The sequence below is a fragment of the Sceloporus undulatus genome, chromosome 3, assembly GCF_019175285.1.
Source record: "Sceloporus undulatus isolate JIND9_A2432 ecotype Alabama chromosome 3, SceUnd_v1.1, whole genome shotgun sequence".
Classification (NCBI taxonomy): Eukaryota; Metazoa; Chordata; class Lepidosauria; order Squamata; family Phrynosomatidae; genus Sceloporus; species Sceloporus undulatus.
In genome coordinates, this window is record NC_056524.1 from 226,391,785 (window position 1) to 226,404,645 (window position 12,861).

The 12,861-nt window shown below is 38.8% G+C and overlaps 1 protein-coding gene across 14 annotated transcripts in view; it reads right to left on the bottom strand.

Annotated features, from left to right (window-relative positions):
* The window catches only part of PIK3CB (phosphatidylinositol-4,5-bisphosphate 3-kinase catalytic subunit beta), a 131,804-nt gene that overhangs the window by 64,490 nt on the left and 54,453 nt on the right, over nt 1-12,861 (bottom strand). For 13 of the 14 annotated variants that reach the window (XR_006102830.1, XR_006102831.1, XR_006102829.1 and 10 more), the window contains 6 exons: nt 11,951-12,134; nt 10,108-10,333; nt 7,689-7,912; nt 4,817-4,999; nt 3,617-3,778; nt 2,583-2,669 (listed from right to left, as the gene is read on the bottom strand). Coding sequence is in view for 11 of the 14 variants with exons in the window: in XM_042457165.1 (XP_042313099.1) it covers nt 2,583-2,669; nt 3,617-3,778; nt 4,817-4,999; nt 7,689-7,912; nt 10,108-10,333; nt 11,951-12,106 (1,038 nt within the window). In the remaining 3 variants the exon portion in view is untranslated. The remainder of the gene's footprint in view (nt 1-2,582; nt 2,670-3,616; nt 3,779-4,816; nt 5,000-7,688; nt 7,913-10,107; nt 10,334-11,950; nt 12,135-12,861) is intronic. The other variant, XM_042457167.1, reaches the window with a different exon arrangement.

The window sequence follows — 12,861 nt, forward strand, 5'->3', positions numbered from 1 at the left end:
ACTTGGGCAAATAGTATCAAAAGATAAAAATGGGGTTTCTACAGGCAATAGAAGCTTTGCACTAGGGGAGTAATCCTAGAGGATTACAGAGACTGATATTTTGTTCAACATCCACTCAAACAATTTAAGACACTGTATACACATTTCTTAAATACAGATTCATAGCATTCTAAATACATGCAACAACTGTACATTTACTTAGCAATTACTGTCCTGAATACTTTTCAGAATATACACACTTAAATACAGTGGGCTCTTTCCTTACGCGGGGATCTGTTCCGGGTCCTCCCGCGTAAGGGAAAATCCGCTTATGCTCGAGCCTCATAGGAAATAATGGGGCGCGTGCATGTGGCAGAGCGGGGTCCGCGCACCATTGTTTCCCTTCCCAAGCAGCTTCCACATACCCTGGAAGCCATGTAAAACACGTCTGCGCATGGCACGGGCGCACTGTAGATATTTGTTCAAAGCAATTTGTCTAAGGTCAATGAATTTTATCATCATTTCAGTAAACACCATGAAACAATTGCATTTTTTGTCTTTTCCATAATTAAAATTAATTCAAATTGTATGCCAAACAAAATAAGGAAAATGCATACTCCTCTATTTAAACAGCAAAGTGTCTAGTAATTGTGTAATAAATTCTTTCTTATTAAAACCATGGTCTAAAATGCAGTCTTTCAAAAGTTTAATAGATTTCATTTGCTTCTGATAAGCATCTTTTATAAACTAAACATCACACAAAACATCACACATAAGGTTCTGGAATGAGTGGTGGCCTCCTAGTTTCAGGAATTATTTAGATCCATTTCAATCTGGCTTCAGACCTGGCTATGAAACAAAGAAAGCTTTGGTCACTTTGGTGGATGACCTATACAGGGAACTGGACAGGGGGAGTGTGTCTCTGTTGGTTCTGCTAAATCTCTCAGCGGCTTTCGATACCATCAACTATGGTATCCTTCTGAGCCACCTATCTGGGATGGGACTTGGGGGCACTACCATGAAGTGGTTCCAGTCTTTCTTGAAATGGTAGATTCCTGTTCGACCCCTTAGCCACTGGCCTGTGGGGTCCCACAGAGTTCTATGTTGTTCCCCTTGTTATTTAAGATCTACATGAAACTGCTGGGAGAAGTCATCTGGAGTTTTGAGCTGCGGTGTCATCCGTATGCGGACGACACCCAACTCTCTCCTTTCCATCTGACTCCAAGGAAGCCTTCTCTATGCTGAACCAATGTCTGCTGTCAGTAATGGACTGGATAAGGGCAAACAAATTGAAACTTAATCCAGGCAAGACAAACGTGACCCTGATCAGTCATAAGTCAGAACAGGAAATTGGGCCTTTGCCTGAATTGGATGGGGTTACACTCTCCCCTGAAATCTCAGGCTCACAGCTTGGATGTGCTCCTGGATTCCACTCTGAGCCTAGATGCCCAGGTTTCAGCAGTGGCCAGGAGCGCATTTGCACAGTTAAAACATGTGCACCAGCTGTGCCCATTCCTTGAGACATCAGATCGGTCTATGGTGACACATGCTTTGATTACATCCTGTTTGGACTATTCTAACATACTCTATGTGGGGCTGACTTTGAAAACTGTTTAGAAACTTCAGCGGGTTCAAAATGCCACAGCCAGAATGCTGACTGGAGCCAGTTATAGGGAGCATACAACTCGTGTATTGAACAAGCTACACTGACTACTGGTTCATTTCTGAGCACAATACACGGTTTAGGTCCAGACTATTTGAGAAATCATATTTCCCCATATGAACCAGCTAGAGCCCTAAGATCCTCAGGAGAAGACTTTCTTTTGGTCCTGCTAGCATCAGAGGGCCGCTTGGTGAGGACACGAGAAAGTCCTCTTGGTAGCTGCTTCCACCTTCTGGAACTCCCTTCCGTGGGAGGCTAGCCTGGCCCCCTCCCAGGTGGCCTTTTGCTGGCAAGCAAAAACATTTTTATTCAAGAAAGCTTTTTAAAATCAAGCAAGCTTGGTTTTATTTGAGAGGGAGTTGGTTTAGATTGTGTTTTAACTTGCATGTTTTAAATTTTAATTTTCTGGTGTTTTAATTAGGTTATTTTAATTTTTTTAAAATGTTGTTTTATACTGTGAGCTGCCTTGGATCTCTTTTTGGGAGAAAGGTCAGATAGAAATAAACTAAATAAATAAAATAAAAAATTAAATAGGAGCATTTCTGCATTCCATGTTTTTTATAAATTAAACATTCATCAGATTTTTAAAAAAAATCTTGTAATGATGGCCTAAATTAGTAATAATATTTAACTTTCATCCTCAGGTTTGCTTTTTCTTTTTTCATTTAAAAGCAAATTTGTGGAAGATTTAAACATCAGATTTATGTGGCAGTAGTTCTGGAAGATGGAACATTCTTCAGCACCACTGAAGGGCTTTTGTTTTTTTCAGCCAGAGACTCCAGAGAAATCTCAAATATAATCATGGTATGAATTTGTAGAAAATCAGTTATTCTTCTCATTTTGCTAGGGACTTGTTTAAATAATAAAATGTGGCCTGAACATGCATGAAGGAGATGAATTGTTAAGATGCCCACTTCTCCTGTTTGAGAGACTTACTTACTTTGGCAGTTTCTTCTGTGTTCAGCTTGTTGCCATTTACCAGCACAACCTTGAAAGGTTGGTTAATATCCCATACACTTTGTGTCACCTGTGGCACAAAAAAAATTGGCATGGTAAGGTTTTTCAGACCCCTTGAGAAATGTTTGCATTCCAAAATCATGTTGATTTCGCAGTCCTACATTAACAGCATGATTTCAGCTTGCAAATCAAGCATCTGGAGGGTGTGCAAACACCCTTCTTCAAGTGGAGAGGAATTCCACCAGCAGACAGAAGGCACAGCCACTACACATGTCCCTAGTATGTCTTAAGAAACTCTACAGGTATAGACCTATGGCTGGCAATGGGCTCCCAAAAAGATCACTCAGTAGGTATATTGGAATAACCTTGAATATGCTAGATCCCAAATCTGTTTGCTCTCAAAAACAGATGCCAGGATCAGGTCTATGATCTATATTAGCCTGGAGATGGCAGGTAATTCCTCCCATCAATTTTGACAAGGGTAGAGGAAGACAAATTACCACACAGCGATACCACATCCATTTTCAGAAAAGAACATGTATGCAGGCTAGACTGAAAGTTTTATTCTGAGGATATGATCAGTTTAAGATATATTTTCAGGAGACTAATAGCATCTCCTGCACATGATGCAACAATTTTTAAAATAAATTTTGTTAACTGCTTTTGAGTTGACCTTAACTCATGGTGATCCTGCGAATGAGACATCTCCAAGAGCCCATATTCTCAACTGCTCTGTTCAAGGTCCTGTAAGTTCAGGCCTGTGACCTCCCTTATTGAGTCTAAACATCTGGCATGTGGCCTTCCTCTCTTTCTACTGCCTTCCACCTTTCCTAGAATTATTGTCTTTTCTAATGAGTCATGCTTTATCATGATGAAGCCAAAGTATGACAGCCTCATTTTAAACATCGTAGTTCAAGCTTGATCTGTTCTTAAGATCTTGATCTTAAAATATACAGTATTACCCTTCCCAAATAGGTCTAGACAACATTCCAAACCACACCCACTACCTAAACTCACACGTGACTTTTTTGGTGGTAGAGGAAGTGGAAGGGTAGAAGATTTTCGGTTTATGGCAGCTTCTATAGCAATCATTTCTTGTTCACACATTTTTTTAATGGTACTGCATTCAATGAGAGTCAGCCGTGGAAGAGTTCTGCTCATCACACAACGCTGGAGATACTGAGGAAGGAAGGAGCAAGAATTCTGTTATTTGCCTGCTGACCATTAAACATGAAGCCCATGAAAGTACATTTTCATTAGGCTTACATAACCAGAGAATGTCTAAGAGGAAAGAAAAAATGTCACTCATATAAAATAGCAAAATCAAGATATAATTTTTGAAAAAGATATATTTTAAAATACATTTTCAAGCTGTGGATGGTTGGATCCATGGATAAGGACTGCACAAATACAGAGTGCTAAGTGTACAAACATGACTGACTAAAAAGAGAAATTTAATTGCAAATATTACTTTACCTTTCTTAGTATTTTAATAACTAGGTAGCTAAGAGAAAGCTATATCATATTTAAAGTCATTCACATCTGAATTGTCCAGTTATGTATGCACTTATATATTAATCTTACGAAAGAAGTTAATTCATTTAACAAAATCAAATAAATGCTATTTGGGCAATAGTACAGTTGGCTCTCCTTATCCATGGATTTAATCATCCATGGCTTGACGATATATTTTTTTAATTCAAAAAGCAAACCTCAATTTTGCCATTTTATGTAATGAACACTATTTTAATACACCATTGTATATAATGGGACTTTAGCATCCCTGAATTTTGGTATCAATGTTGTTGCTGTTTTCCTGGAACTAAACTCTAGCCTAGAGGATACCAATGGCCCATTGTAATAGGAAAAGATACTTACATTTATTGGTCTCCATTTAAAATATGATTTCTTTTTACAAAGGACAACAGTCAAGTTGAATATGAGCAACTATGGCCCTTCCAGATATTCTTGGGTTGCAATTCCCATCTTATCTATTTATATCCCACTTTTCTCCTGACATGGAACCTATCAGCCCTAATCAGAAGTCAATTGTGTGGGTCCCATGATGGAATAAAGGTGGTGTAAACATTCAATAAATAAATAAACATAATTATGAAAGGGTATGAGAATTACAGTTCAACAACATTTGGAAGGCCAGAGTTACTATCCTAAATACTTGTGCGGCTTTTTTTTTTCTTTAAAAAAAAGAGTGAATACCTGGAACTGAATTAATGGGTGATCTCCAAAGACATATTCCAATCTTCCACTAACTTGCAGCACATAGTTAGAAGGGTCAACTTCATCATCTTCCCTCCCATGGATAGTTAAACGTTTTCGAATTACCAGCTCATTCAACTTGATGGGATTAATATTAGGAGACACCTGAAAACTAAATACATCCTATTAAAAAGAAATACAATAGTAATTATCATCTCATCTTGTATTATTGTTTCTGAATGTTAGAAAGAAGTATTAGCAGGATACAATATTGTATTGATTTTTAAAAAAAGAAAAAAACTTGCTCTTTTTGTTTATCCATATTTTTATATTACTTTTCTATAAAGCCACAAGAATGGTACACAAAATGGAAAACCATAAAACATTTAATTTAGAGCATCCAAATCAGTATTGTAGTAATAAAACTGCTAAATAATTATATAATAATAATAATAATAATAATAATAATAATAATAATAATTTGTATCCCACTGTTTTCCCAGAACTGGGACCTAGAGAGGCTCACAACATTAAAAGAACAATACAATTAAAAACATAGAAAAGTGATACATTGAAACAGAATAAAGTTGTTACATTAAATTGTTTAAGCCAAACTTAAAAGATGTGATACAGTGACTTTTCTGAAAGGAACAAGAAAGGGAACACATAATTCCAAAGGGAGTGAATTCCAAAGTTTGGGAAACACAAAAGAAAGCTGTTTGCACAACAGGTCACACAAACCTCTACAGGGAGTAATAACCTTAGGACAGCTTTTCCTGTTGATATTAATGATCAAATTAAGAGCAAGCAAATATATCTCTCCACTACTCCCTTCCACAACAACTGGTGCTACATGGAATCCCCACTGCAATTAAATGAATGCAAATAAAGAATTGGTTTGGGGCAATAGATTTTAAAAATGACTCAACTTCTAAGTAAGAAATCTCACAAACTCTTTCTATAAAAATATTACAGAGTTCAATATACAGATTATCCATGCACTTCAAGAAGCAACTTGCACCTTTATTTACTATTTTATAAATAATTATACAAAACAACTATTGCTTCTTTACAGAAATCTTCCCCACAGTACTTCTCCTTTTATGCACAAATGCTTTTTGTAAAAGAGCATATGGCGCTTTCATTTTTTTTAAAACACTCCACAAAAATGGAATGATTCAAAAGCAATTATTGACAAATGTAAATCATGGCCTAGCTTTCATTTCGTTTTATGATGATGATTATTTTTTGTCTGGAAGCTTGTTTATGTAGCAGCCTTCTGGTAAAAGGCCAAACCATGCAATGGAAAATCGTAACCATAATGAAGTAGTCAGTCAAAATCAATTCAATATTTTCTTTGCTTCAAAACTTATTTGTCTCAAAACAGCTACTTTCCCTGAAGTTACTGCCAAAACACCGAGTCCATCATATGACAAAATTCAAAAAACAAAATCTTAATTTCTTTAAAGTCACAGACTCAGGGTTTTTTTAATGGCTTGTGTTTATTGTATCACATCTGTTTCCAAAAAAAGGTCTAAAAATATTTTTACTATACGTTTCAAACACTTATGAATGAAGGTCTACTTGAATTACAAGATTGGGATAATTGGGGGTGGGGGATATCAGAATGGTACCATCTTTTATGGAGTGGCTTTCATACTAAGGAAAGATATAGTGAAAGCTATAAAATGATACAATGCAAAATCATGTCAATTAGGCTTCAGGTAAAAGCTATAAATATCACCATAATCCAAATATATGTGCCAACTACTGAGGCAGAGGAAGAAGAAATAGAGAGATTCTGTGAAGGGGTTTAGGAAAAAAATTGACAACACATCAACACAGGCCTTCAGGCTAATATCTGGTGACTGGAATGCTAAAGTCAGCAGCAAAGAAAAATAATTTTAAAAAACAGGAAGATTTGGACTAGATATAAGAAACAAAGCAAGAGAGCATCTGAGAGAATTTTGTGAGGCCATAAACCTATTTATTGCAAACACCTGTTTCATACAACCAGAGAGGAGATTATACACACAGTTTTCAAACAGCCAATCAGATAGACTACAAGGCTAATGGTCTTCAGCCACATCATGAGAAGGCATGACTCATTAGAAAAGACAATAATGCTAGGAAAGGTAGAAGGCAACAAAAAGTGAGGAAGATCACATGCCAGATGTATAGACTCAATCAGAGAGGTTACAAGCACGGATTTGCAAGGACTAAGCAGAGTAGTGGAGGACAGGGAAACTTGGAGGACTGAGATGACTCCTACAAGGAATGATATCCCTCAAAACCCACTTTTTGAAAACAAATTCTGAAAAGTTTTAGATATTCACTTAATTAGCTATTAGTTAATAGTATCAACTTCCAGGTTAAAAATATGGTAAGTAATCAAGGGCTATGATCAAAAAACAATCCAAGGAATATCAAAGGGGTTGTGTGAAAATACAAGCACTTTCTCCCAATATCTCTCTCACACACAGATGCACATTACCCCAAGATAAATGGTACTTGATACTTAATGTGGTACCAAAAACAGCTTGCTATACAGGATGGTGGCAGTGGGGAAACCATTGTTTGAGAAATACCTGTTTAAAGCCTCCTTAGGCAAAGCATTTGAACCCTGCCTGGGAAATGGTAATGGGTGAAAGCTGTGAGCCTTTGAAGTTAAGTCTTTGTACTTTCAGAAACACAGTAAAGGACCCCTCATTTGAAAAGACTACACATATTCATCCAATGAAGAAATCAGGCCAACAGTTTGCTTACCAGGGGAGAACGGGAGAAGCATGTGGGCAATGGATTCTGCACCTTGCAAGTGAGAACTATGTGAGGTAGGGGAGGGAATGTTTGCTAAAGACCATCAATAGCTTACCTGACAGTTATCAAAATGAACAGCCACCACTAGATTGCCACCATAAAGTTTATCTTGGAGGTTTTCCTGAACTGCTGGTTCCAATTCTGGTGGGTAAGTATTTTTTAACCAGTCCATCCATGATAATCTCACAAGTGAATGCATTTTTTCTTCGCTGATTCGTCGCATCTTAATCCGGAATTCTTTGACCTCTGGGTCTGGTAGGGCATCAAACTCATGGAGGCCTGAAAAAGATTGATTAATTAACTGGTATTTTTAAAAAAAGATAAAGTGTCACCTTCAATCAAATCAAATATACTGTCACTCCTCCTTTCTCACAGACTTGGGATCTGTGTTCTCGATTACTAACGGAGAGGCGATCTCCGTTATCCTCAATGGGGCATGCCCCTGCGGTGCGCTCCCACTACATGCTCGTGGTGGCACACCCCATTGAAGTCTATGGAGCTTGAATATGTGTGAGTCTCCGTTTGGGGGGGGGGTCTGGAATGGATCTCCTGCAAAAACAGAGGGTTGACTGTAGTTACTACTTTCAGGTTTTGTTTCTGCATGAACCAGTTTTGTGCCATATCTCTGTAAAAATAAATACCATTGAATCACAGGGATTTTTCCACCTTCCATGGAAAAGTATTTTTTGAACAAAGTTTAAGAAATGAGGCTTTGTAAATCATAACTATAGAATTATCTTGTGTTCTTTATAACCTGAAATTTTATTCTGTCTACATATTTTAATGCAAATTCAAACATCTGTAACAGGAAAAAGACACAACATTCATATAAGCTGTTCATTCAAAAACCTTTTCACTGCAACCTTCAGAAGCACAGTGGAAGACTTTAGTGTTTTGTATTTCTCATAACGTTTTGGCAAACATAATTGAAGTTATTTACAACAGTAGACTAGTCTAAAAGCATTATATTTTAATATTCAGTGAGACATACATAGTCAGCAGATTAGCAAGGATATAATTTTTTCTACCCTGAAAAGTACAATGAACCAGAATCTTGCTTTGTTTAAAAAAGAGGAAAATTGCCCAGTCATTCTTCTTGAAATAACCAAAAATCTAAAAAAGAAACATTTGCATCAGTGGAAGCCATTGTCGCTATAGACAAGTTAACAGTCAGTTTTCTGTTGAAATCTAAACACAACTTGCCGCTTTTGTGCCAGGACTAACAACTGCTCATTGTTTGATGAGAAGCATGGCCAGCCTAGTGACTATTTTTAATTTAAATATACAATTGCAAGCAAATCTTGATTTTAAGCATGAAGAAAGTGGCATTTTGTTTCTGTTTTTTTTAAACAGTAGCTTATTTACAGTGCAGCTTCTGGTTTCTACAAAAAAAAAATCTGAGCTGCATATGGATAAATGTCTGCAGATACGAAGACAGTAAGAAAACGTATAAAACAGTGGAATCAAAACACACCTCCTTAATTTCCGCAGGATTCCCTAGCACTGAGCCAAGACAGTAAAAGTGGTCTTGACTTGTGTTTTTGACCATTATTAGATTAATGTTCAAATCTAACATTCTAAACTCTGGTTAAAATGCAGTTAAAACTATCCATCAAATTAAAATCTTTTAAACAAATCCATTTAAAGACACCCGATAAAGTCAATAAAACTGCATACTATCAAAAGCTTTTGCAGTCTTTTCACTTGCTGTTGGGAAGACAGGAAGGAGATAGGCATCTCACCTTTCCTAGGCCACCAAGAAGGCCCCCTCCAATGTTCCTGCCAGAAGTGTCTATGAAGGTGGTGAAGGGCTTTCCCTGAAGATTTTAGAGCCTCATTTCAGCGCTCTACAGATGGGCGCTATAGGGCGCCCTGTTCACGTGAAAGGGGCAGTGCTTCCAGATGACCCTCGCACGTGACGAGGACATCGCAGCTGCACAGCACCATCTACACGGTGTGCACAGCTATAACATCGCAGCTGCACAGCGTCCAAACAGAATTATATATATGCATTATGCCCTGAAAGGAACTGGAGCTATTTTATAATTTTATGCTTCTTGTAAACTGCCTCATTAATAATTTGGTTGCCATTCTTTAAGTCAAATGTCATTTTGGAACACTAAGACAGCCCCATGTAGAGCCAGCATGGCACAGTGGTTTGAGTGGTGGATAAGACTCTGTAAGACAAGGGTTTGAATCCTCACTCAGCCATGGAAACCCACTGGCAAGTCAAACTCTCTCATCCTCACAGGATTACAATGGCAAAGCCCCTCTGAATAAATATTGCCAAGAACATCCTCTGATAAGTCAAAAATGACTTGAAAGCACATAACAACTCATGTACAATGCATTACATTAATAGAAACTGGATATAACTGGCAGTTTAAATTCAATTCAAGTTTCAACTCACCTCAAATGAATGCATTTTTAGTGCCATTTTCCCCACACTGAAACCTACAAATGATGACATTTACCTTTTCCTATGAGGACACCTATTTTAGAATCCAATTTTTCCCCTGGGTCACAGCTTCTTGTAATTAGTTGAAGGACAGGAAGAAATGGTCTAACGTCACAAAGCCTTCGTGTCTCATCTTCCAGTTCCTCACGTACAGCTGTTTGGTTCACACAGGAAAACATATAGGAGTCGATCTCCATAAGAAGATGAAACAGAGGGTAGTCGTGTGCTTGCTTCCATAATAGCTGCAAATAAGCACAGAGGTTGAAACTACAATGTTTTGTTCATAAAATCCACCTACGTAAGACCTCTATCAACCTAATGCACAGCATTGGGTAGGTGCTTCAGTAGCTATCTTACTCCAGTACCAAAACCCACACTAAAATGAGTTACAGCTGATTTAATCTTTCAGAAAAAAAGTGCCAGGTCATGCATCTAATTAAAAGTAAATATCACCTGTGGTAAGGAACAGTGGGTTTAAAAGAAAACTAGTTCCTTATTGTGGTAAGAACTGTTCTAGTACAACCTGTTAGGAATGAGAAGTACACTTATCATGTTTTTATTTATATCCCAGTGAATATTTCTAAGGCAGACTCTGCTTCCTTGGTTCTGTGTTTCTGATGGCTCATTTGGCAAGACTGGCATAAGACTTGGGCCATTAAATGACTGAAAGGGAAATGCATTCCAGGCCTGGTACAGAACCTGATAACCATTAAAAATTCTATGGGTATCTGCCAATGATCTAGCAGTAGCTGATCTCACAGTCAATCAGACCAACCATCTTCTAATTACTAAAAGGGGATATATGATTTCTTCACAACTGCAGGACTAGGAAGGAGTTGACACACAGCAGGTGTTCTCTTGTGGTTCCCAATGGTTCTGTAACATACGTTCTATAACATCTGTTTGTAGTGAGGTGGTCACAGAGAGAGAGAGAGCTGGGAGGGCTGATTAGGACCAGGTGGGAGAGCAGGTGGAGGCAGGAAGAGAGAAAGGAGTGGCTCAGGAGGATATAAGAGGACAGGGGCAGAGTGGTGCGAGGAGGAGGGGTTGTTGCGGAAGAGGGAGCCGTGAAGTGGCGGTCAGGAGAGGGACAGAGAGAGGAACCCGCAGCCTGCAGAGGGACGGCACCCCAGCCTCTCTCCAGAGACAGTCAGGAGGGAGGGGGCGAGGACTCCATGAGGAGGTACATCTTAGAAATCCCCAGGAGGAAGGAGACACAGGGAGCTGGGCTCAGGGAGAAGTGCAAGATAGAGAAGGGAAGTGGTGGGACCCGAAAGGGGGACAGTGGGAGGCAGGCCCTACACCCCAAGACCGAGAGGAGGCCGACTTAGAACCTCTTGAGAAGCACGCCGGGGGAAGCCAGCCCTGTCCGGAAAAACCCGGGACGCGCACTGTTGAATCACTACAGCCCTGAAGAGGCATCCAAAGACTGGAGGCGAAGGGTTGTGTGAAGAGGCCTTGAGTTGGACAAGTGTTAACTTGCTTTAAGTGCAAAGTTGTGAAGTTGGAATAAAGTTTACTGTTGATACTGCAACGGGAGTGTAAGTTTGTTGCACACATGCCATTTAGGCCCAGAAGACACATGTTACCCTCGTCATGCAGCCTGCCCCGCCCACACTGTTACAATAAACTGCCTATGATATTGCTCCTCTGCTATGGACAAAACAGTCAAGAGAATAAACCATGAGTACACTTCCATGAAAACCACAGATACCAAAATTATAGGAACCTTCTCTTAACCTTAGAGTCTGATATGCTCCTGATATGAAATTAAGTTACAAAGGATATAAAACACTGAAGGTGTCAGATAAGCAAACACTTCAATGAAAAGTTGACTATAGATAACAAATTAGCCTTACCTGTTTGATATAACAAATAGTGGCATCACGAGGAACATCTAAACTGATGTAAATTCCAGTGGGAAGCAGGCAGTCCACAGATATTGAGCCATCAACTGCTATCTGTGAATCTACTGCCCAGATGTCCAGGGTATCTGCCATGGCAGGAGGCATCATAGATTTTAAATATCATAACCACATTGTCCTAGAAAAAGAAATAAGACTGAGGCATTTTAGCATTTACAGTTTTGCTTCCATGGGGTAACTCATCAAATCAGAATCAAACACTACAGACATTTGTAGCATTCCATGCACTAGCTGCATTCACATGAAATGGTAAGAGGATTCTTGTTTGCTTGTTTCTGCTTGTCTTGTCTGCTTGTACAAGCAACTAAGTAAACAAGAAATGGTGAACTAAATCCTGAGAAGACAAGAGGTTCTTTAGACTAGTGGTTCCTCAATCTAGGGATTGGGCAAATGACTTGTCCATGACGGAGAGGAAGGTACTTGGAGGTACTCTCACATCCATACCATGGAAGAACTCTCATATCCATCTTTGTCACTGTATGTGTAGGTGGATTTGATGACTTGATGATCCTCAACTGACTTTCCAGCTACAGCCTTTTCTGGATAGGGCTAACCTAGCTGCATTAGTTCTTGATTAGACTACTGGAATGTATTCTTCATGGGACTACCCTTGAAGAGGATGCAGAAGCTACCATGAGAGCAAAAAACAACAGCAAGTGCCATAAAGAAGCCACACAAAACTTATAGGAAGTGCTCTAACTGCCAATTAAGAGCAAATGCAAATTATGGAAGTCAGAATATCATCTGAATTCAAAATTCTGATGATATTCAAAGCTCTGTAAAATAGTTTGGGATCCTCACATGTGAACAATGCTTCTACATGTCTGCCACAGGATAGAGGTCTG